Consider the following 26,484-nt stretch of genomic DNA (forward strand, 5'->3'; position numbering starts at 1 on the left):
GTTTAGTTTGTCATACTCCAAGCTTGCTATTGATGTGTTGTATCAACAAGAAGACTTCAATATAAGCCTTGTGGAATCAGACCTTGGGGTTCAGATGGTTTCGTCGCCGCCCGAACGCACTCCCGGAGCCCAAACTGTTAGATGCTCGAGTCCTAAACTAGCTAATGCATCATCGGGTTCTATAACTCAGAAAGCTATTTCAAGAAAAATCGTGCTTCGGGAAGACTCAGGGACTGGTGGACTGGAAGGCCTCCACAATTATGGGAGTAAGAAAATTGTAAAGAAGAGCAAAAAAATGTAGGGTCCTACTTTCCAACTCCGATGCACAAGCATTTTGAGGCCTTTCTCCAAGGCCGTGCCTGAGACGGTAGTTTCTCTCTGATATCTAATTTGGATATGTTGTCGTTTTCTTTTTTTTGGTTATGTTTAAAGTCTGTCGTTGGAACGTCAAGGGACTTGGCGATCTCTATAAAAGATGTGTCGTGAAATGCGTGGTGTCTACGCTCAAAAAAGCGGTTGTTTGTTTATAAGAAATGAAAATTAGCTCTCGTTCTCTTTCTTTTCTACATAGCTTCTGTGGGTTGTTTTTCGATAAATTTTAGTTGATTGAAGCTATAGGGGCATCTGGCAGCCTTTTGACGTGTTGGAACTCCCAAGTGTTTTCCTATAGTAAAGTTTATTGGAAGCAATTTTTCATTATCATCAGACTCTTGCATCCTCAAAGTGGTGCTTGTTTTTATATCACCAATGTTTACGGTCCTCCAACCTAGGAGGTAAAGAGAAGTTCTGTGATGAATTGGCCCAAGACGTTGTGAAGGTTGTTAGGTCATCTGCGGGAATTTCAATTTCACTAGAAGCCAAACGGAACGCAAGGGTAAAACCTGGAATGTGAAAGTATCGAATGTGTTTAATGACCTAATTCAATATCTTGAGGTTATGGACTTGCTGATGAAGAACCAAGTGTCTGCCACCACGAATGACGCACCTCGCACGGTCGATGGATTTTGACCGTGGGATAGTATTCATAATTCAGATTGGTATTTATATGTATGTGGGTATCAGGTATTGCGGGTCCATGGCTTCCAATAGATACAAGCATCTATTGTTAATTACCCCCTGTAGATTGGGGTACCTTCGATTAAGAGACCTTTATAGATGGAATTGAATGAATCGTATCTTGGTTTATTGAATCCTAAGTATATGTATTAGGATTCAGTTGAATTTGAAATTGACTAGGTCCTAAGTATATGTGTTAAGACGTAGTCGATATTAAACTCTATGTATTAAAGTCTAATTGGCTCTTAGTATATGTCTTAGAGTGACTAAACCCCAAGTATATGTATTGAGGTAGGTCGGATTTGATATTACCCGAAAGTAGAGAGTGGCTAATTTCTGTGTGTATGTATCAGAATTAACCGAGTTTAATATATTTTTCACTCTAGTTATATATGCTGGATTGAAGATCTGACTAAGCCCTGAGATATTATGTTAGGCTTCGTCGGATTTGATTTGCATAAGCTCTAAGTATATGTATTAGAGCTCGATCGCGTATGGATTTCACTCTAGGTAGATGTGTTAGAGCAAAAGGCTGACTAGGCCCTAAGTGTACGTGTTAGGACGAGTCGAGCTTGGTTTGACCTCCACTCTAGGTATATGTATTAGAGCAAAAGGTTGACTAGACCCTAAGGATATGTGTTAGGGTTAGTCGGATGAACTCTAAGTATATGTGTTAGAGTTCGAATGAACTTGATATCATTTGATCGAATTCTAAGTATATAATTTAGAACTCCGTCGATTTGGAAATGTTTTGCCTTAGTATATGTGCTAAGGCGGGTGGGGTTGTCTTAACCCTAAGTACATGTATTAGGGGTAATCGATATTTAATTTTTACTCTAGGTATATATGCTAGAGTAAAGAGGTTTATGATGAACTTGGTATGGTTTGATTTATGGGGTTTGATTTGTGGTTAATGAGATTTGGTTCATAAACTTTGGTATGGTTCATGGGATTTGGATATGGTTCATGAACTTGATTCATGGTTTATGGGACTTGGGTATTGTAACATACCGAAACCTCGGTAATTAAATTCGAACCTTGGCCAAATTGACCAAAGTGCGAGGTTGGTAGACTTCGGAGAGGCCGAAGGCGTCAAATAATGCAAAGATGCATTACTGGGGATCTTCGAGAGCTTTTGGAAATCAAAATTTGCAAACTGCAGGTTTTGTGTTCTCGGGGACCGGTCCCTGGTGGGAGAGACCGGTCCCCGAACGCATAGGCAGCAGGGAGGCTGAGAAATCAGCTAAGTCTTGAAAAATCAGCTCTCGGGAACCGGTCCCTGCGAAGAGAGACCAGTCCCCAGAGACCGGTTCCATTGAGGGAGACCGGTTGCACCGCGCGCAGCCTGCGCAGTCCGCGAGAGAAGTTCTCGGGGACCGTTCCCGAGTCTTGGAGACCGGTCTCTCACTGCGAAAAATGCCCAGCCTGGGAAGTGCACTGGAGATAAAGTGCGAGGGCTTAAATGCAATTGTCACAACACCTTATATGGCCCAACCCTCTCTCCCTCACAGCAGCCAACCTCTTCACTCTCACTCCTTTTATTTTCCTCTCTTCTTCTCTCTAGAATCCTAGCTCTAGAGCTTGGAGAAGAAGAAGAAGAAGGAGCTTGAGGAGGGATTTTTGGTGGATTTGGTGGGTCTAGAAGCTCTCCAACAAGAAGGACCTTGGAGAGCTTTCGGCCAAGGTATGGTTTTCATGAAAACCTAGGCTAGGGTTTGGATTTCTCCCAAGAAACTTAGGTTTTGGAGCTTCTTCTATATTTAGAACACCTCTTGAGGCTTGAGCTCCATGAAAATCCATGGAAGCTCAAGGTCCTCTCATGGTGAGCTTCTAGGGTTCATTTTCGATGCCCTAGGAATAGCTTAGTTGGCCTTAGATGAGCTCCTAGAGGCTAGACAAGCTCTCTTTTGCTTGTTTTAGAGATCAAAACCTATGAGTTTGCTAATAATGACATTAGGCCACCAAATTTGGGGCTTTTGCCTCCGAGTGTTTTTTAGGCAAATTGACCTTATAGAAACCTAATTTGGGATATTCACAACGCGTGGGACAACTCCGTTTAACGTTACGAAAAGGTTTAGATGGAGTTATTGATAAAAAGCCTAATTCGGCTTCGTTTTGCCACAGGTGAAAAAGTAAAGCTTCAAAAATTCTAAGAAATTCACCGTAGCATCCTCTCAACCTTCTAAGGTGGGTGGTGCATTCCAAGGACCTCGAAAATTTCTTTATGTCTAAGTGTCATGTCTTGAGCATATGTACATATTTGAGCATTTTGTATAATAGGGTTAAATTGTGAACTTTTTATAGCATGATGTAAATTCAAATGCATGTTAAATACTTGTAAGAATGTGAGAATGATAATCCTTATGTATGCATGAATGTGACAAGAACCTAAAAGGGTTAGTAAACAAAAGTGACACTATAACATAGATCTAACGAGTGGCATTGTTGAGTCTAGAACACTTAGAAAATAAGTGTGGCATTTGGCACGAGAACAAGAACATAGTACTTAGAAAACAAGGGTGGCATGAGTACAAGAACTTAGTAGTGTATATGACACTAGTGATAGTAAAGAATGCAAAGAAAAGAATGATTGAGACATTATGACATTTCAACTTTAGAGTTAAGGGTCATTTGAGCATGGTCTTCTTTAAAGTTAAGGAATGGATTGAATTTGGAATCCTCAATGTAGGATTGATCGTACTCACCTTTAGTTCTTGCTCGAGGGTGGTAGCTCCCCCTTGGGCGATGTGCTTCGGAGTTGACATCACTGGGTTGTAGCGGGTATCTCCCCAGAGGACGGTCCTATCGGATTGTAGCGGGTATCTCCCAGGTTATTAGGATTTTGGATTGGTGAGTTTGTTGAGGGCGAAACCTACGGGTTAGCCAAGAGATTGGGTAAAGAAATTGTGATCCTGCATTCATCATGAGCATTATATCGAACATCGCATTTTATATTGTTCAGGCAAATTAGTTGTATTTGTTAGTTGGTTACTTTCTTTCCTCTATTTTATTATGTCTTATTAGACCTAGTGGGATAGTCGGCGTGGTTGGTTGCCGAATCCACTGAAACTTTGTTGTAGTTTTCACACTCCTATTTCCACAAAGCCGGGACCGAGCGAGCCGGCTGACGATCGCGGTAAGGGCATCGCACTCTAGTTAGAGACTTCCCGAGTGGTTATCATTTTGTAGTCGCAGACCCTCTACTTATACATCATCTTTTGTATCTTGATGATTACACTATTATGAACAGGTTAAATGAATGATGTAAAAGAGTTTATGTTTAAATGCAAGAATTTATATTGAGATCATGCAATGTAAAAGAGAAGAAATTATGCAAAATTGTAATTGATTTCCTAAGTATAGTTTATTACTTTCACTATTGGCTATTGCTTGCCCTCGTGCAAGTCATTGTGTATGCTTCCACTTATGCAAATTGTTACTCTATTGATACTTGTTGTTGAGCCTTGGGCGGACAGGGGAGGCTCTGTCCATTCGGCGTCTGTTCGACGCTCTCGAACCGGCCAAAAGGATCGGGCTCGGGGCGTGACAGGTATGGTTCGTGGTATTTGGTTCACGAACTTGGATAAGCTTCATGAACTTGGTTCATGGTTTATGGGATTTGGTTTATGAACTTGGGTATGAATCCAAGTTGGAAGTCGGGTTTGGGTTCTATTTGTGATTGGATTTGGATTTAGGGTTATTTGTGGACTGGATTGGATTTGAGTTTTGGGTTTTATTTGGACTTGGTTCGGATTTGGGTTTTGGGTTTTATTTGGGTTTTCGTTTCGTTTGGGTTTGGATTTAATTTGGGTTTTGGGCTTGGGTTTTATTTGTGGACTGTATTTGGTTTTGGGTTTGGGTTTATTTGGACTTAGTTTGGATTTGGATTTTGGGTGTTATTTGGGTTTTGGTTTGGTTTGGGTTTGGTTTGGGTTTGGATTTGATTTGGTTTGGATTTGGTTTGGGTTTGGATTTGATTTGGTTTGGATTTGAGTTCGGATTTTATTTGGATTTTGGTTTGGTTTGGGTTTGTATGTGGACTTGGTTTGGTTTGGGTTCTTATGTGAACTTGATTCGGTTTGGGTTCTTATGTGAACTTGATTTTCTTTTCAATTCTATTTCGTGTTCGAGGCAATCCTCTTTTGATTTTGCAACTTGATTCGGATCCGAAGAAATTTCTTTTTGATTTTGGTTTGATTTGGGGTCCGAAGAAATGCCCTTTTGATTTCGATTTGGATTTGGGGTCCGAAGAAATTTCCGTTTTGATTTTTCAATTTGATTTGGGGTCCGAAGAAATCCCCAATTTCGATTTGGATTTGATTTTTCAATTTGATTTGGGGTCTGAAGAAATTTCCATTTGATTCTCCAATTGGATTTGATTTGGGGTCCGAAGAAATCCCCGTTTGATTCTCCAATTTGGATTTGATTTTTTCAATTTGATTTCGGATCCAAAGAAATCTCCGTTTGATTCTCCAATTGGATTTGATTTGGGATCCGAAGAAATTCCTGTTTGATTCTCCAATTTAGATTTGATTTTTCAATTTGATTTGGGGTCCGAAGGAATCCCCGTTTGATTCTCCGATTGGATTTGATTTAGGGTACGAAGAAATTTTCGTTTGATTCTCCAATTTAGATTTGATTTTCCAATTTGATTTGGGGTCCGAAGAAATTCCCGTTTGATTCTCCAATTGGATTTGATTTGGGGTCTGAAGAAATTTTCGTTTTGATTCTAATTTGGGGTCCGAAGAAATTCCTGTTTTAATTTTGATTTGGGTTCGAAGAAACGGGGAATCAAAGATTCCCCTCCCCTCTTCTTGCGATACAGCAGATGACGTCAACGAAGTTGATGACGGTGGCGTGGATCTGTTCGGCCATCGAATTTGATTTGACATTTTCGAAGAAATGTTGAAGGGTCCGAAGAAATAGGGAATCAAAGATTGCCCTCCCTTCTTATTTCGAAAGTATCAAACCGTCGGTGTTGTAGATGATGTCGATGAAGTTGATGACAGTAGTGCGGATTTGTTTGGCCGTCGGATTTGATTTGACATTTTCGAAGAAATATTGAAGGGTCCGAAGAAACGGGGAATCAAAGATTCCCCTCCCCTCTTCTTTCGAAAGTATCAAACCGGTAATGCTGTAGATGTCGTCGGTGAAGTTGATGACGGTGGCGTGGATCTGTTCGACCATCGGATTTGATTTGATATTTTCGAAGAAATGTTGAAGAGTCCAAAGAAACGGGAAATCAAAGATTCCCCTCCCCTCTTCTTTCGAAAGTATCAAACCGGCGATGCTGGGGGTGGTCGCGGCAATGTAGATCACCCATTCCATCATCAACGACTTCGAATGGGGTATTGAGAGGTCCGAAGAAACGAGAAGCCATTGGCTCCCCTCCACTCTCCCATCGAAGTCATCTAGACTATATAGATGACTACGACAGCAGGACCAAAAAGAAAAAAAAAAAAAAAGGAGGGAGGAAGAAAAGAGCTCTTTTTTCTTTTTCTTTCTTTTTTTCTTTTTTTTATTATGTTTTCTTTTTTTCTTCTTCATTTTCTTCTTCTTTTTTTTTTTTTACCTGTTGATTAGATGACAGATCGGATGAAGCGGCTCGGCGATCTCTCCTCCTTTCCGCAGCTGATCTCTCATTCTTTCCGCGATTCGGTGATCTCTCCTTCTTTTCGTGGCTCGGCGATCTTTCCTCCTTTCCGCGGCTTGTCGATCTCTCCTCCTTTGAATTTTTTTTGTACGTCGGAACGTGTGTAGCAATCTTTTCTTTTTCCTCTTCTTCGTCTATCGTCTCGTTCCCCGTATTGATCTCGATTCTCGTATTTATAATGGGAGGGGTGGTGAGAGATATTTTGAGGGATTCAAAATTCGAAATTAAATTTTGAATAGTTTGTTGTGGTTGGTCGAAAGATATTTGGGATTGGTTGGAAATTCAAAATTCGAAATCAAATTTTGAATGGGTTGTTAGATGGTTGGAAGATATTTTGGGAATTGATTCGAAATTCGAAATCGAATTTTGAATAGGTTGTGGAAAATATTTTGGGAGTTAGTTGGAAATTTAAAATTCGAAATTGAATTTTGAATGGGTTGTTGGATGGTTGGAAGATATTTTGGGAATTGGTTAGGAATTCGAAATTCGAAATCGAATTTTGAATAGGTTGGGGGGTGGTTGGAAGATATTTTGGGAGTTGGTTGGAAATTCGAAATTTGAAATCAAATTTTGAATGTGTTGTTGGATGGTTGGAGGGTATTTTGGAAATTGGTTAGGAATTCGAAATTCGAAATCGAATTTTGAATGGGTTGTTGGATGGTTGGAGGGTATTTTGGGAATTGGTTGGGAATTCGAAATTCGAAATCGAATTTTGAATGGGTTGTTGGATGGTTGGAGGGTATTTTGGGAATTGGTTGGGAATTCGAAATTCGAAATCGAATTTTGAATGGGTTGTTGGATGGTTGGAGGATATTTTAGAAATTGGTTGGGAATTCGAAATTGAATTTTGAATGGGTTGTTGGAGGATAATTTGGGAATTAGTTGAGAATTCCAAATTCGAAATCGAATTTTGAATGGGTTGTGATTTGAAATCGAATTTCGAACAGATATTTTATAGGATGTGGATGTGAGCCGTCGTTGATCAGGCCCACTTTAATTTATTGGGTCCAAATGATAATATTTAATGGGCTGGAATGAGGCCCCCTTTTATTTATTTGCATGGGCTTTCATAAGGCCCACCAACTCACATTTATGAATAAGCCTATTGAATATTTGAACTATAATTATTGGCCCAAAAATTTAATGGTTAACACGAGACCTATTTGGATTATATGAACTCGAATCTAATCGTTTTTTTATTATGATTAGGATTGTTTCATCCTATATAAGTATTATTTTACTGCAAACACCAAGCTTTCACTTGGTCGAATATGTGGAATCGCCCAACCCTTGCCAAACTTGATCGGTTCCTTGTTTTGACCGAATGGGATCAACAATTTTCCCTTTTTGAAGTGTAGGCAGTTCTTATAATTACTTCTGACCACTGTCCCATTCTGCTATAAACTGGAAGAAAAATCAAGCGTAAGCTATTCAGAATGGAAGAAGTTTGGTTACGTAATAAAGACTTCATCAAGAGTGTATCTATGTCGTGGGGGGAATACAGCGGAATAATTCAACGCCCCTCTCTTTTACCACTAAACTCCGATATTATCAGAAGCAGATTAAAAGATGGTGCGCATCAAACTTCTATAGCATTCTAAAGTCTAAAGATAATATTATGCAAGAGATATGAAAGATTGACGAACTAGAGGAGAAAACCTTATTGACGTTGGAGCTACAAGAGAGAGGAAAGACCCTCAAGGCTCATCTCTGTATAATTCTTAAAGACGAAGAAAGGTTATGGAAAAGACGTGCCAAACAACAGTAGTTATAGGATGGAGATGGTAACACGAAGTTCTTTCATGCTATAGCAAACAACATGAGACGTTCAAATAAAATTGGGACAATTATAGATGATGGAAAAAAATTTTCCGAGGAAGAAGATAAGAAGCAATACTTCTGGTATAAATTTAAAGAACTCTACGCCTTGGAATCTCACGTACCTAACTCCATTGGGGACTGGAGCGGACTTTTCCTAACTAAACGAGTTACTAACCCAAATCTTCTAACTATCCTCTTTGTCATGGAGGAGATCAAGACAGTTGTGTTTCAACTTGGAGGGGATAAAGTGCCAGGACCAGATAGTTTCTCCTTGAGCTTCTATCAGACCTTTTGGGACATCGTTAAGAACGATATCTTTCTAATCTACCAAGCGCTTTACGAGGGACGGGTTTCCATACGTGCTGTTGATTACACTTACTTCTGTCTTATCCCAAAAAAGAAGGGCGGCGAGGGCCAACGATTATAGACTTTTCAGTTTACTGAACAGGATTCAAAAAGTTATTTCCAAAGTTTTAGCAACCTATCTTGAAGGGGTTACGCAGGACCTTATTTCTACTCCACAATTGGCGTTCCTACAAGAGAGACACTTGGCCAACGTTTTTGTAATTGCTTCACGAAATAATGGCCTGGGGCTTTAAGGAGGCTGTAGAGGGTGTGAGGATAAAAGTCGATTTCGAGAAGGCGTACGATAAGGTTAACTGGTCTTTTCTTAGAAAGGTCTTAGAATTGCTAGGTTTCAATGACAAATGGTGTGGATGGATTAGTGAATGTATTTGTAACTCTAAGTTGGTAGTCTTAATCAATGGTGTAGCAACTAAGTGGATCAAATCTAAAAGAGGAGTACGACAGGACGACCCATTATATTCTCACCTCTTCCCTCTGGTGGTCGAGGGCCTCACCAGAATGACTAAAAGAGCTAAGGAGTCTAATCTCCTCAAAATAATTGGACCAACACGAGGCAACTCCGTAACTTTAATATAGTATGCAGACGATACTTTATTCTTTTGTGAGGTGAGAAAAAGATATATGTGGAACCTTAAATTTTTATGGAATCTTTTTGAGTGGGCGTCTGGGATCAAGATTAATAAGAAAACATCAGAACTATTTTACATAGGGGGTAAGAGTGGAAAAGATGTTACTCTCTGGTATCTTGCAGTGCAAAGTTGGCAAATTGCCCACTGTATTCTTGGGTCTACCTTTGACGTTCAGGAAGCTTAAAAAAGAAGATTGGATAGGTGTCATTAATAATTTTCAAAGGATGATTAACGATTGGCAGGCTAAACTTCTTTCTGGAGGTAACTGTTTAACTTTGGTTAATTCAGTTCTTTCTAACATACTGATGCTTTTTTTTTTCTCTATATTAAAGCACCAAAATAGGTTTTAAAGCACATAGAGGGGTTGCGAAGGGACTTCTTTTGGAACGGACGGGCGAGCTATACAGTGGGAATTCACTTGGTTGCCTAGAAAAACGTATGCGTGAGTCAGAAGGAAGGAGGCTTGGCTGTTAAGAATTTGGCTACCATAAATGATGCACTACTAAGTGGTGGTGGCATTTTTTTATTGAAAGAGGACTACAATAGACTAAGTTGATCAGGGGATTATACAATATCAGAAGGCGACCACTGCTTGAAGGATGATTTTTTCGATTGGCCTCACAATGGTGGAAGAACGTGTTAGATTTGAAAGATGTTTTCAAAAGTGGACTGAGTTACGAGCTGGGAGATGGACTACTCATTGATTTTGGTTTAATAGATGGTGTGGTGGCGCATCGTTCAAGTCATGCTTTCCTGACATTTATACTCACTTTGACCTTAAAGAGGTGCGAGTCAGTGATTGTTTCTCTGTCTTCGGATAGAGGTGGAGAAAGATTCTGAGAGGGGCGAGAAGAAACACACAACACAGTAGACAGAGCATTAAGGAGCTAAAGAAAACCCTCGCTAACTTCTGAGTTAATGATCAACCTGATATCATCCACTGGAGATAGAACTCCGAAAATAATTATACAGTCAAATCAGTCTACTCGCTCATCAGGACTAGGGGTGTCAAAGATGTCGCGACGCCTAGCATCTGGAAACTAAAAATTCCAAGAAAAGTTAAAATTTTCCTCTGGTTAACCTTAAAAAAGAGACTACCTACTGTGGACAATCTGTTGAAAAGGGGATGGTCAGGAAATAACAGGTGTGTCTTGTGTGCCGATAATGTGGAGACAGTATATCACTTATTAGCGGTATGCGTCGTTATCATGTTCCTATTTATTTCGCTCCTTGATGACTCCCACATCTTCCTCTCCACTGAGGATGTCAATACCGCTTAGGAGGAGTTGTCACGGAAGGCGACACAAGGTGACACTACGAAGGCTCAAATACTTGTGGTGGCCACGTGGTGGACGATCTGGTGCAAAAGAAACAATGTTATCTTTCTGAACCTACCAATAAATGCTATCTCTACTGCTCATCACATTGGAGTACTGGAGAAAGAGTGGGCCAATTTTTGTAGAGCTGGATGATGTTGGTGTTTGTTACACCCTTCACTTTGACGCTCGTTTTCGTTTTTACCTTGCTCTTCTTTTTTGTTCTTTTTTCTATTGATGTTTTATTTTCTCGAAGCCCTAGCTGCCTTACTCTATATAACTAAATTCACTTACTTAATAAATGAAGCAAGTAGCGTGCTACCATTCTCTCAAAAATAAAATAAAATAAAATAAAATAAAACACTCTCTAACTTTTTTTGACTCTTTTTTTATATTTTTTCAAAGTTTTTATAGACTCTTTTCTCTCTCCTTAATGAAGTCTCCACTTAGATACTATCTCTGTAAATAGAAAATTTAAAGAGCATTAATGTTATAATGGATAAGGATAAAATAGGTATTTCATAATTATGATGGTAATTTTGGACGAATACTAACCATTAGGAGTATTCATGATATTTGTAACCATTTAAAAGGGCTACATTATATTATTAGATTCATAAGGGCATAATGAAATTACAATATGTAAGAGAGCCATTCATGAAATATCGAAACAAATAAATTCCATGGTCGAATTACAAGAATAGAATGGTCTTTCAATCTAAGTAGAAAGTCATTTTTTCTTTGATTGAAAACGAGGATCCGACCTACTTTCTTTTTTTTTCTTTTTTCTTTTTTTTTTTTTTCTAAGAGATAGGTAGCACGCTATCCGCTTCGTTTATTTCATTTAGAAATAAACTTAGCTAGAAATGTGAATCAACTAGGATTCGAACTTGAGTCTCAGGTACCAACCACCAAGCCCTTTGCCACTTGCTCTAGGGACGGTCGATATTCGACCTACCTACTTGAAAGCACCCAGTATAAACCCAAGAAACTTGGAGTTGGCAACTATCCGATATCTTATCATTTCTTTCACTAAGGCTTCATTTGGTTCATGTATAAGTAAAAACTGCTTATTCTAAGGATAGGAATAAGTTCAGGTATAAACAAAAACTAAACCAATTTTGCGTTTAGATAAAATTTGAATTGTTCCCGGGTATAAGAAAAATAACGTTTGGATGAAAATTGGTTTGTTCCCGGGAATAAGAAAAATAGTATTTGGATAGATAAGATAGAATAAGAAAAATAGTTGGTAGTTATAAATAAAAAAATAATGATATTACTCCTCTCACTAAATTTGAATTTGAAAAATTAAAATTTAAATTTTAAATTTTAAATTCAAATTTAAAATTTAAATTTAAATTTAAGATCAAATTTAAATTTAAAAAATACAAAATATCAAATTTTAAATTAAAAATATATAAAATATCAAATTTTAAATTTTAAATTTTAAAAATCTAAGATTTGAAATTTAGAATTTAAAAAATTATAAATTTTAATTTTGAAATTAAAATTATAAATTTTGTAATAAACTTAAAATTATCTCTCTCTCTCCCCCCAAGCTTGTTCCAAGGGGTGGAAATTATTGTTCCCACCAAAATTTTTTTTTGTTTAGATATAAGAGGGGAATAAGAATTTTTTCCTCTCCTTATATTGCTATCAAACACTCTATTTTTCTATAAATCTCTAGAGCATCTCTAATCGCTCTTGCTTTAATTCACCGACCCGTCAAAACACTTCTTGGACCATTCTCTCGGGATCCTACTAACTTCTCCAAGTACCACAAAGCATCCTCCTTTCTCCCCGTCTTAGAGAACCAACCCATCGAACGATCGAAATGCCCGTAGTTGAACATGTCAAGGATCATGGACCTCCCAGGCATTTCCTCAAATAGCTTCTGTGCTCGCTCAAGAAGCCCATTTTTTGCATAGCTTCTCTAAGAGGACTATTTTTTTCTAAATAACCTTCAAAAATATTATAATTGGATAAATAACCCTACAGAAAAAAAATATTTTGCAAAATAATCCTCCTTTTGCCAAGTCGGCGTGGAAGTAGAATTTTATTTTAAAAACAGTAAATTGTTCACCGTCTTTATTCTTAAAGATTATTTCTTAAATTTTTTTATGTTGTTAAGATTGTACGTAATTTATTAAAATTTTTATATGGCTATTAGAATTATATATAAAAAATTAAAAAATATGATTCGTTGAAATTTTTATATAGTTGTTATGATTACATATGAAAAATATAAAAAAAAGTGAGGTTGTTAGGATTTTATGTAGATTATTAAAATTTTTATTTGATTGTTAGGATTGTATGGATAAATTATTAAAATATTTAGGTTATTAAGATTGTATTAATTTGTTAAATTGTTTATATAGTTGTTAGAATATATATATAGAAAATAAAAAGAAAGAGGAGAAAAGATGGTGAATGATTGACTACATTTATAGAAAATTAGAAGACGGTGAATGATTCACTGTCTTTATAAAGTCGGTGAACGATTCGTCACCTTTAAAAAAAAAATCCACCTTGGTACCTAATTGGCAAAAATAGAATTAGTTTGCAAATTTTTATTTTTTCAGAGGATATTTTACTCAAATATAAATTTTTATAAAGTTATTTCGACAAAAAGTCCTCCCTAAGATATTACTGAAGCACCCAACATCTACCATGAGGGGCTTCCACCTCGTCCCATGGAACACCTCTTTATACCCTCATGAAACTTGCCTTTATTGGAAGCACTGGCTCACCATTACATTTTAAGTCTCCAACTTGATTGTACGGCCCATACCATTTCGGCCCGAATCCCGTTCTGGGCCTAGCATCTAAAAATTTTGGTCCGGCCCAGCAGGGCTTGAATTTATGAGCAGGCCCGGCCTGAAAAAATGGGCATGGCCCATATTACGTCCCTACTAGCGCGTATGCCGTGGGCACAACGGTCGACAAGAAATAACTAGTCCCACCGATTGTCCCTTGCGTAAGTGGCAAAGGACTTGATGGTTGGTATCCGAGATCGCAAGTTTAAATTCTAGTTGATTTATATTTTCAGTTAAGTTTATTTTTTAAAAAAATAAACGAAACGGATAGGTTGCTACCTATATAGTGTACTTGATTGCCCGATCTAATGTTCTCCGATCAATCACGTCCATAAAATTTTAATTTTAAAAAAAATTATCTTGCAACAACTCAGTGTTCTTTTTTAGTTTATTTATTGAGGACTAGGATGTCGATGTATAGGAATATCCCTTTTTTTTTTTTCCAAACTGAATTCCAATAGGAATAAGGGGGTATTTGGCCTAGCTTTTCAGAAGTGATTCTGTTTGAGTTCAGTAGAGTGTTTGAAAGCGACAGATGAAAAATCTGATTCTACTTTTCAGAATCAGAAAACTAATTTTGGAGGCTCCAGAATAAAAAAACTGTTTCTCCAAAACTGATTCTGATTTTAAACTCAAACTTTAAATTTTTATTTTTATTTTAAATTCAAAGTATAAATTTAATATTAAATTTTAAATTTTAAATTTTAAATTCATATTTGAATTTTTAAATCTCAACTTTTTTAATTTAAAATTTAAAATTTAAAATTTAAGTTTAAAATCTCAAATTTTAAATTTTAAATTTAAGATAAAATTTAAATTTTGACATTTCAGATTTTAAAACTTAAATTAAAAAAATTTAAATTTCAAATTTATTTTTGTGCAAATTTGAAATTTAAAAATTATACTTTTAATTCAAATTTAAATTTTTAGTTATATTAAAATAAAATTTAGGAAAAATATTATCAAGTATCAAAATTTTTTTTGCCAACAGATTTAGAAAATCATTTGAGAAAAATCACTTTTATCTATACTCAGCCAAACGTTCTATAGTTTTTCACCAAAATAAATTCTTCAAATCAAAATCATTTCTGTAAAAAATCACTTTTTCAAAAGCTAGGCCAAACAGCCCCTAATTTATCTGATACTAAAAGTATATAATTTCGAATACCGGTATAAAAAATAAAAATTTATATAAATAAAAATACTATATCAAACTTTATTACTTGGAGAAGATATAATTATATCAATGCAATATCTATTATTATACATATTATTGTAAAAATTTAGGGTGAACTTCAAATACTACCCTTGTGATTTCATATTCTATCATTTTAGTATCTTATAATTTAAAGTGTATCACTTTAGTACCCTACCCCTGTTTGGTTCAGAGTTAAGGGGTGGAATAACCTCTTAACCCCAAAGTTATTCCCAAACACCCAAATTGAGGGGTGGGGTTAGCTAACCTCACCCCACCCACCCACCCTACTACTCCAACTAAACAAAACACTATGTTACTCACTATCCTTCTTATCCCACCTACTCCAACCAAATACTATTTTATCCATACATGGACTAAACTCAATTCTCAACCAAATACAAAATTACTCTAACCCCACTTTAACCTTGAACTTAACCCTATTCCTAAAATAACAAGTTTTTACTTAACCCCGAACCAAACGATAGCCTATAGTTTCATTTTTCTCTTTCCGCCAATACTTCCGTTAACTCTCCGTTAAATCACATACAAAGAATTTTAGATACCCCATTTATGGTTTATCAAATATTCACTTTAGTATCCTATAGTTTGTCGAATTTTTACTTTCATATCCTATGGTTTACCGAATTTTTACTTTAGTATATTGTGATTTTAATTCTGTCACTAATTTAACGAAAAATTAATGAAAAGAATAATGAAAAGAAAAAAATAAAATCATAGAATACTAAAGTGATGAATTTTAAATCATATGGTACTTAATTTAAAATTCATCACTTTAGTATTTTATGATTTTTTTTTTTTCGTTATCCCCTATGATCTCATAGGGTACTTAAATGAGAAAGCGCAAAATGACAATAGTGATATTTGAAGTTTTTTTTCAAAATTTATATCCATAATCAGATGAATTCGAATTTGAAGTTTATTTATTTATTTATTTATTTATTTCCTGATGATCGTTTTTTTACCCTAGTATATTATTTTATTATTTTTTCTTTACTCTCTTTCACTGTAATTAACTTCGGCCCACGATGGGTCGAATTCAATTACGTCATTTCGGATTAACTTGAGTTTCGATCGTGACTATTTTACGGCAAACCAAACAATAAAAGTGGTAACTTAAGACGTAAATGACTTCACCCCTCTTCACTTTTCCCTCACTTCTACCTAATCAAACACACCCTTAGATTTGTATTCGGTTGTGCACTGCGTACGACCGCAGTACAACTTGTACTGCACGATCCCTGTAGTGCCTTTATTTACTATACAAATACAATTGGTACCTTTTTTTTAATCCCCACCATATATTTACTAAAATGGCCTCAACTATTCCCAATAATCACACCTCAATTTTATCTTGTTGTATTACCAACATCGTTAATTTAAGTTTCTTTAATAAAGATAAACATTGGAGATGATGTAAAAGATCAGAATTATCCGATTATTTAATTTCAAAATAAATATATAAATATATATAAACTCCACAATACTTGTCCCCATTATATTTTTTGCTCCAATAATTTGAATTTAGGAATTTAGGAATTAGGTCCCGTTTGGTTGGGGGATAAGCAGGGATAACGAAAGTTATCCCAGCTATTCCGCCAAACGGGGTAAAATTTGACCGGGATATTTTATCCCGGTCAAACCTTGCTATTCCCGGTTATCCCGGAATAGCAAGGGATTTACTATTCCACCATTTTGGTGGAATAGCACTATTCCAATGCTTAATTTCAAACTTAATTAAAATTATAAATTGAACTAAAACTAAATTATATAAATATAATATGTTATATATTATAATACAATATTTTTATTATAAAATTATTAATTGTACTATATTAATACATATTATTTATATTTAAATATTATAATAAAATTTATAATAAATTATATTTAAATATTATAATAAATTCTTTTTATTAAATTTAAGTTTAAGTAGAATTTTAAAAAAATTTATAAATTTATTATAATAAATAGTTTTTATTAATTGTTCCCACCCCTATTCTTATTTTAAATTTACAAATTAAAAATTTAATTTTTTAAATTTATATATTATAATACATTATTTTATTATAAATTATTAATTGTACTATATTAATGATTATTATTTATTATTTGAATATATAATAAATTTATAGTAATTATATTAAATATTATAATAATTATTTTTATTAAATTTAAGTTTAAGTAGAATTTTAAAAAAATTTATAAATTTATTATAATAAATTATTTATTAATTGTTCCATCCCTATTCTTATTTTAAAATTTTAAAATTAAAATTTAAATTGTTAAATTTATAATTTATAATCTCAAAATTAAAGTTTATAATTTTAAATTTTAAATTTTAAAATTAATTTTGATATTTTAATTTTGAAATTTAAATTTTATATTTTATATTTTTTAAATTAAATTTGATCTTAAATTTAAAGTTTGAAATTTAAAATTTAAAATTTTGAATTTAAAATTTGAGATTTTAAATTTCAAAATTTGAAATTTCAAAGTTAAAATTTTAAATTTAAAAATATATATTTAAAATTTTAAAAATTTAAATTCAAATATAATAAGAGGATAATATGATTATTTTTTATTTATAAAACGCACTATCTTTCTTATTCTATCTTACCTAACCAAACGCTATTTTTTTTATTCTCAGGAATAACCCAATTTCCATCCAAACGCAAAATTGATCTAATCCCCGCTTATACCTCAATTTATACCTAACCCTGGAATAGCTACTTTTTTCTTATTTTCGAACCAAACGATACTTAAGACTCCAAGTTGGTGCTTGTATTTAAAATAAAAAATACTATGTTTACTAATAATTTCTATATGATTTTACAAATTGCATAGTTTAATATTTAGAATTTTTTTTTTCTCTCAATCTTGACTTATTTCTTTGTATTTGTAAAATAATATAAAAATTATTACTAAACGTAACATCATTTTTTTAAATAGGTTATAGTTTTTTTAAAAATAAATTTAATTAAAAATATGAAGTAAAATTAGGTTTTTAATTTGAAATCTTAGATATCAATCGTGAAGTCCTTAATCAATTTATTAAGATTGGTTGATATATATATGTTTTTTCAAAGATTTTTTTTTTATCTGTAATATATAACAGATATGTAAGATTTGTTATCTAGAAATAAAATTAACTTAAAATAAAGGATTTAATTTCATATAGATCTGTGCTAACATAATGAATGACAAATATATTCCTACAAAATTTAATTTTTATATGTTGTTTCTATCTATGTTTTAATATTTTCAAATATATCCCTCTGGTTTATTCCCGTTAGAGAACCGTTTATATTTTATATTATATTATTATAATTTTTATATGTTGTTTCTATCTATGTTTTAATATTTTCAAATATATCCCTCTGGTTTATTCCCGTTAGAGAACCGTTTATATTTTTAAATTTGCTATTACAAATATGTCTCTTCAAAAATTATAATAATATAATATAAGAAGGATAAGAATATCAAAAGCTAATCAGGGTAAATTATTTAATCTATGATTAATTAAAATTTTCTAACGGATTGTGGCGTTTCAGGATTTTTGCGGACACAAGATATAAAAATTGAACTTTGTAGGGATAAATTTGTCATTTACTGTATTTACAGGGAGCCGTATGAAATTAACCCTAAAGTTAAAATATCTTTTGTTATCTTATTTATCAGGCCAATGGTAATTTTGTAATAATCTGATCTTACGGTGGCCTAATATTAACTGAATCGATTATCTTCGTACGTTGCTGTCGCTTCGCGTTTTATACAACCTTCCCCTTTCCCGGCGATCTAACTCCGATCCCTTCCTCTTCTCTTTCCCCCCTTTTCCTTTCGTCTTCGTCTTCGTCTTCCTCTCCGGCGCTAAATTTCCGTTTTTACCCTTCCCATTTACGTCTAATCCCAGCCCCTCGAAGATGATGCACATGACCTTCTACTGGGGCAAAAACGTAACTATACTCTTCGACTCATGGCGCACCAATTCGTGGCTCAGCTACGCCCTCAGCCTCCTCGCGCTCCTCCTCGCCGCCGCGTTCTACCAGTACATGGAGGACCGTCGGATCCGCTTTAAGATTCTCGCCAAGTCCAAACCCTCCTCGTCGGCGTCGTCGCCGCCCCCGTATCCGGCGACGACGATCGACGCCCCCCTCCTCCGCTCCGCCGCCGTCGCCGCCGGGGGATGGGCGGCGCCGGCGAAGGTCGCCACCGCCGTGCTCTTCGGCGTCAACTCCGCCCTCGGCTACCTCCTCATGCTCGCCGTGATGTCCTTCAACGGCGGCGTCTTCGTCGCCGTCGTGCTAGGGTTGGCCGCGGGCTACCTCGTCTTCCGCAGCGGCGGCGAGGAGGATCTCATCGCGCTCGAGAACCCCTGCGCGTGCTCGTGATCCAAATCGACCGCGATTTGCTCGGTATTTTACCCTTGATTTATTTTTACCTCTTGTTGTTACAAAAATTACATCTATCAGATGTTTGGGGTATGTGAAACTGTAGTGTTTTGTTTGGTGTTGTATCTCATAGTTTTCCTTGTAATTGTGGTGTAATAAAGGAGTATTATGAGTTGCTTGTATGCTTTAATCTGATAATTTATATAGATGGATTTGGTTCGCAGTAAAAAAAAAAAAAGAAAAAAAAAGAGGAGGAAATTTTAATATTGCAGCTTTTCTTTTGTTTCAGCTGTATGAGGAAAGGGATCGAAAGTGATCTCCTTTTTGCTCATGTTTGAATGCACGAATATCTTGTTCAACACATATTTTTTGTTTACTCAAGAAATTTGTAGAGGATGAGGAGCATGATTAAATTTCTAGAATTGTATACTATATTGAGCCTCCAAGCCATTTTCTCAGAACTGATAAATCACGTCATAGGTAAAACAAACTATATGGTTGCTAAGACCTTGCAAGGAGCTAGAATCCTAGCTTTTAACGGCACAAAAGAAAATTCTTCATAGCACATACTAGTTATTACTGAATAACATGTTCAAGCATCCAAACAAGCCCTTTTTTATTGGGACTGTGCTGTATTATTTTAAACACAACTTTCCCCTGCTTGAGCAGCAGTAGCCCTTTTATAAGATGTTTAAAGTAGATAGCATTTACAGGATTGTTGGAACAGGCTCAATGACTTGTAAGTAGATATCAGCGCATATTGGTTGTATGTTGTTAAGTTTTCAAACTGAGTAGTGCTTGGGTGACTTTGTTGAAGACAAAATGATTGTGTGACTAGAGAAGTTGGTTGGCGGAATAATTCAGATGTAGGCAATTCTGAAATCTGATCAAATTACAACAACTCGAGTTTGGAAGGTGTGGTTTTGATCTTATTCCTTGCTTCATCTAAACTGAATCCTCTTGCCTTGACTGGTTAACATGCACAAGATATCTAAGAGACCATCGCGAACATCTAGCTAAATATGCGATCAGATGGACGAGTTGAATATGCTGATCGCTACGTTTGATTGCATTAGGAATTTAATATGCTTCGACAAGTAGCAAGGACCCTTTAAAAATTTCTTAATAATTTTCGTTTCAAATCCATGAGCAGAGGTTAACCAGAAGTTCCATAGCAGAGGTTAACCAGAAGTCCCATTTGAAGACAAAGGCATCCTAACTTTTTGTCTTTCATAATAATTTTCCTTTCAAATCCATTAGCAGAGGGTTACCCAGAAGTTCCTCTTGAAGACAAAGGCATCCTAACTTTTGTCTTTCTCTTCTCTGGTTAGAATTCCTTTCCTTTGTACTACACTATGCATTTCTTTTTCTTCTCTAGTTGGAATCTTATTCTTCTGCTTCTCTAAAATCCCCTTCGAAGAAAACATCAACAAAAGTAGATTATACTTGAGAGCCTTCAATCACTTTGGTCCTTTTGAGGCTGATCCAGATGCCTCTTTTATAGATATTCCTTCTCATAATTCTAGAGTGAATTCTGAGTCCTGATCCTATTAATAGATCTATAGCTTAGTGCATTTGTAGTTACAGATTGCCTTACTGATGAAGGTTTCACATTTTTAAAGTTTATCTATCCTGGTCAAGTTTGAAGCTTCTGTAGAACTCATATAGATTTGCCTCACAAATGTTCCTCAGTTCTGCTTTTGGTGATATTAAATGCATGGTACAAGTATGTAACCATTACAACAACTTTGTGAATAACTAATTAATGCTACTGTCAGCAGTTGTATGCTTGAGGCCAAGTACCTGTACCATGCATTTATATATATATATATGTATGTGTGTGTGTGTGTGTGTGTGTGTGTGTGTGTGTGTTGTGTGTACATACGTGTGTATGTGTATGTGTACATATGTGTGTGTGTGTATGTGTATATGTATATGTGTGTGTATGTGTGTGTATGTGTGTATGTGTGTGTGTATGTGTAATGTGTATGTGTATGTGTATGTGTATATATGCATATGTATGTGTATATATTTATATGTATATGTATATGTATATATATATATATATATATATATAGAGAGAGAGAGAGAGAGAGAGAGAGAGTCCGGCTACTATACTTTTATGAGTATAGAGCCTATTGTGTTCATAAGTTTTTGGCCGTTAGATCTACCCTTTAACCATTTTCACCTGTTAGATTATACTATTCAACCAACCATCCACTCAACCCTAGAGGGTTATCAACCTAATTGTAACCACTTTCATCCTAGCCGCACATTTTTTCATTTGAACGGTCGAAAATTTATGAGTACAAAAGGCTCTATACTCATATGAGATAGTAGCCCCAGCCTGTATATGTATATGTATATAGAACTGGGCTGGAATACTATCAATAGCACCAAGCTATTGGTGCTATTGGTTTTTTAGCCCTTGGATTAAGAAATGTGTGGTTAGGATGATGTGGACTCCCTAGAGTTGAGTGAGTGGTTGGTTGAATGGTATAATCTAACAGGTAAAAATAATCAAAGGGTTAAATCTAACGGTGGAAAACTAGATAGCACCGAGCCCTTAGTGCTATCGATAGTATCCCAGCCGGACTCTCTCTCTCTCTCTCTCTCTCTATATATATATATATATATATATATATATATATATATATTAGAGGGAGTGGGGTAGGTAGGTGGAGGGAGGGAAGGAAATGATGTGTTATGAGGTGTTGTATGGTGATAATGCCCTCCACATAAGATACAACGAAGATAAATTAAGTACAATGATAATGAGAGAGAGAGAGAGAGAGAGAGAGAGAGAGAGATGATGTGTTCTGAGGTGCATATGCTGATAAATGCCTCCACATAAGATACCACTAAGATACGTTAATTACAATGAGAATCCAAGAGCAAGCAATGCATCAAGAAAATCAAGAAGAAAAAAGTTTTGAATTTTCTACGGCTTAACTAAATTTATTGTAGGACAGGCTGAAATAATAAAGGATCGTGGGGACGTTTTAAATGAATGTACAAAATATGAAATTACGAATAACCAAAATAAAAACTACTAAGATCTTCATGTACATTTTATGTCTCGGTGTTTAAATGTCTGCAAATCTCCATGTCATGTTAGGTCACTTACATTTTATAATACATGACAAAAGGTGACTTGCTTGTGTGCAAATTACCCAGTGCTATGCTGTATGCTGATGCATTCCGCGTGTGGCAGTTAAGGGATCACATCAGTAGCATATAGAGTTGCATGCTACTGCTCTTGAGAAGAATGACTACTATTCAAATTTGAAGAACTTTTACTGTTTTGGCAATCTCCTTTCTCTGATAAAGCGGAAGGGTGGTTTTTGTAAACCTCTGCCTATTTGACATAAATACTAATTTTCAATGCACATTTATGGTCAGTGAACCAACCTAGACCATCTCAAATATTACTATATGCTATTTGTAGCAAAGTGTCATGTGTCAGTAAGCATATCATCTGCCGTGCAAGCATAAGTATGTGTTTGTGTTTTTGTGGAGGTGTTTGCTAATCGACAAACTATTGACCCCTGGGTACTAGTAGTAACTAGTAAGACATTATGAGCTAGCTATTATGTTGAGTTATTAGTTTTTATATTATCACAATGCATTTTGCAGGACATGGTTATGAACAATCAAATAGGGTTTTGAAAAGCTTTAGACAGGTGCTGATATATACACAAGTGTAAAGCAAGAGCATCACTATGGCCTATTGGATGCCTAAATTTAGTTTGGAAGCAACAGGTCATTAATCTATTTCGTTATTTGTTGGTTGATGACATTAATTAATTTTGTATGAGTAATATTGAGAATACATTAATAATGTGTTGCGAGTTATTGAGATCTTCATTAGATTACCTGATGTAAAAAGGGCGGCCCTAATTTGATAATGGTAGTTTCAACTTCTTATGAATGGTCTCTCTCGATCTTATGAAGCAACTAGTACTTTACTGATTTCTCCTTGATACTTCATTAGATTGCTTGATGTTAAAAAGGCCTAATTTGATAATAGTAGTTTCAACTTCCTATGGATGGTCTCTCTCCTTGATTTTATGAAGCAACTAGTACTTGGCTGATTTCTCCTTGATCCTTTATAAGGCCGCTATTGCTTTGCTAATTGTGGAGTTTAGCACCCTGCATTTTGGAAAAAAAAGATATGTTAGTTCTATGCTGCAATTTTTTTTTTACCCCTAGGGCTACATATTGTTAGTTTTTCATGTTTTTCTTAAATTACACTCATGTAGTTTGAGGATAGTCTATTTCAGCAAGCGGATGACTTTTGTTCTGTGTCCTACTAAGAATCTGTTTGAAACTTTGTTTGGTACTAAATCAAAAATAAAAATAAAGTATTGTTCTTTTGGATAACGATGAGTACAATTTCTGTAGCTATAAGTTGGAACAATATTAATAGATCATGCAGTTTGACCACTTTTGCGTGTTTTTTCTATCATCTTCATGTTGCCTACAAAGCAATTACTCATACATGTAGTGATGACAGTTAAAGATGATGGTGACTTCCTATGGATTTTACCAATTGAGACTTGTGCGAGATCGCTTGATATTGGATTTGCTTGAAATGTTCTTGCTTGCAGGTAGAACCTGTGCATATATTTGTTATCTTGCTTAGCTAGGGCACATGGAAATGCCTTGTCTTCCATAAACTAGACATTGTTTTTTTTTATTATTGATAATTTGATGCTAATTAATGTTAACTAATTTATCTTGTTCCAATAGTCGTTCAAATCATAGCTGACGTTGAGGAATTATTTTAAAAGAAACTCTGTACTCGATGGAAACTTGATCTTGTGAAATTGAATTGATATTAATACTGACATTTGACTAGACATTTCTTCAAAGCAAAAGATTAAACTTTACCGGTACTTATATGTTATCGTGCTGCGCTTCATTAGTCGGTGAAGCAACTAATCACTGGTTCAGTTGTTAGTAAACATAGTTGAAATGATTCGAAGTCAGAAATGCTAATGCAAGCATTTGTACTTCGGAAATCTTAACTTTTCTGTTATTCCTTTTACTAGGAAAATTTCCATTTTGGATTTTCTTCTTCTCTCGCGTGTCGAAAGCTGGCCTTTAAAATTTTCACTTTTTTCATAATCTTAGTTCTAGTTTGTGTTTGTTAGACATCAGTTCACTTATATATATATTATTCTATAATCAACATTATTGTCACATTACATTAATTGATGAAGAAATGAAAATGAAAGATGTCCTAAACATTTCCATACGAAGAACCATTTGATGCTAAGTTAAAATTTCGACTGATCATCATTCCTCTTCTGCATAATAGTTTCCCCTCATTAGCCTGGATTGTTTGTCTCATAGCATATGATCTGGTTTTCCCGTTCTTCGCGATATTTCGCCAAAACAACTAATTGATTTAGACATTCTGCTGAGCACACTGAATTGATGTAGTGCACTAATGCTGTTTACCTTCTTCTTCTTCTGTTTGTTGGGTAAGTCTTTTCCTGGAGGAACAATTAATTGTTGCAGAATATCTTAAAGATTCTAACCCACTTCACTGGATGGGTATTGCTGTTTGCAAAGCGATGATTGATCCTGCATCATGTTGTAAGGATTTTAATACTGAATATTATTGAGCATTCATAGTAAATAAATAGTTTCTTTTTTTATTTTATTTTTTCTTTTTGAAGTTTATTATGACTAAACCTACTTCACTGAATAGGTATTGCTGTTTGCAACGCGATGATTGATCAGGAAAGGTACACGATCCTATTTGCAGTATTATAGAAAGAGTGAAGGTTGAGTTTCCTTGTTATTGAAATAAAATTAGAGCAGGATAGTTGGTCTAAATTGCAAAGAAGAAAATGCAAATTTGGAAGGAAAGGTAATTGATTCTTTTATTATTTTCAAATTTTAGATTCGGTGGAATCATCAATGGATTAGTAGCAACTTCAAACTATACCAGTTTAGTGTGATTTATGGTGATATATATTGCTATGGCTTGATTACAACTTACTACACTGTACTTATTGTTTTCACATTTGTTAAATTATATTATTATTTTTTAGCCAATTTGCATTAAAAAATCCACTAGTTTTGCGATTTTTCAAAAGTAGACCACTATTTAAATTTTTGCAGATTCAGACCAAAGTTTTAAAAATTGACAAAAATATCTTTTTTCTCTCTTTTTTTTTTTTTTTTTTTTTTTTTTCTCTCTCTCTCTCTTGTTCTATTTTTCCTCTCCAACCCTCATTGTCTCCTCCATCGCCTACGTGACCCTCAGCGATGATAACGAGGGCGGTGCTACCTCCTTTTCCTCCGTCTCCGTTGGTGCCGACACTGACACCAACGTCGGAGTCTGAGGAGGAGAACTGAGAGCAAGCGTGGGTGAGGGTGGAGTGGACAGAGGCGATGAGGTCGTGGCCGAGGAGTTGCTCGCCACTCGTGAGAGTGAGGACAAAAATGCGCCCATCTCTAAGGAATGAAAAAAAATACAGAGGATAGAAATAAAGAAAAAAAAAAGTAAAAAAAAAATTTTTTTTCTTGAAAAATTATTATATAAACGTTATTATTACAGGAAAGATTAATAATCAGAAAAAAAAAAAGAATATGAAGATTGTACTGTTAAAATAAAGTTGCACTGTTTTACAAAAAAATTACACTGGTTGAGACAAACGTTGCACTCATTAAGATAAAAATAATACTCTTTGAAACAAAAGTTGTATTTTTTTTGACAAAAGTTATACCGTTTCAGAAAAAATTGTACTCTACCTTCCATGGCTATCACCCTCGCCAACGCAAGCCTCTCTACCCCGCGCATTGCATCAGAGCGCCGAAACCCAGAGACGATCCACCCCCCCCACGTGAGGCTCACGCTTCCCACGCGGCCGCGCCTTCGACCCTCCTCGCCCCTCCCTCTTCTTCTCCGACGTTGTTGCACTCTTCTCTGTCTCTACCACGTGCGTCACCGTTTGTAGGTGGGTGCCATGGGCCGGGTGCCCTTTTTTTCACTGGCGTGTTTCTTGGCGCTGAGAAGCGCTTCCTCTTCGTTGTCGGCAATGGCGGTGGCGGTGGAGACGGTGGGTTTCCGTAAGTGGGTTTAGTAGATGGAGAATCTACTGCGATAGAGGTGGAGGGCGAAGATGAGATGGGCATAGAAGAAGCATGAGGAAGCGGAGGGGGAGGAAGAGGAGAAACGACATAATTTTCGTCAAAAGAGTGCA

General features: G+C 35.4%; 1 protein-coding gene across 1 annotated transcript; it reads left to right on the forward strand.

The window, feature by feature from the left end:
- LOC109711178 (copper transporter 5.1) lies at nt 18,632-19,462 on the forward strand. The gene has a single exon (XM_020234103.1). It carries the CDS (start codon nt 18,797-18,799, stop codon nt 19,262-19,264), a length of 468 nt encoding a protein of 155 aa, XP_020089692.1. The 5' UTR covers nt 18,632-18,796; the 3' UTR covers nt 19,265-19,462.

This window comes from Ananas comosus, linkage group 6, assembly GCF_001540865.1.
Source record: "Ananas comosus cultivar F153 linkage group 6, ASM154086v1, whole genome shotgun sequence".
Classification (NCBI taxonomy): domain Eukaryota; kingdom Viridiplantae; phylum Streptophyta; class Magnoliopsida; order Poales; family Bromeliaceae; genus Ananas; species Ananas comosus.

Bases quoted from the DNA above. Each gene is read 5' to 3' on its own strand.
- LOC109711178 (XM_020234103.1), top strand. From the start codon at position 18,797: ATGATGCACATGACCTTCTACTGGGGCAAAAACGTAACTATACTCTTC.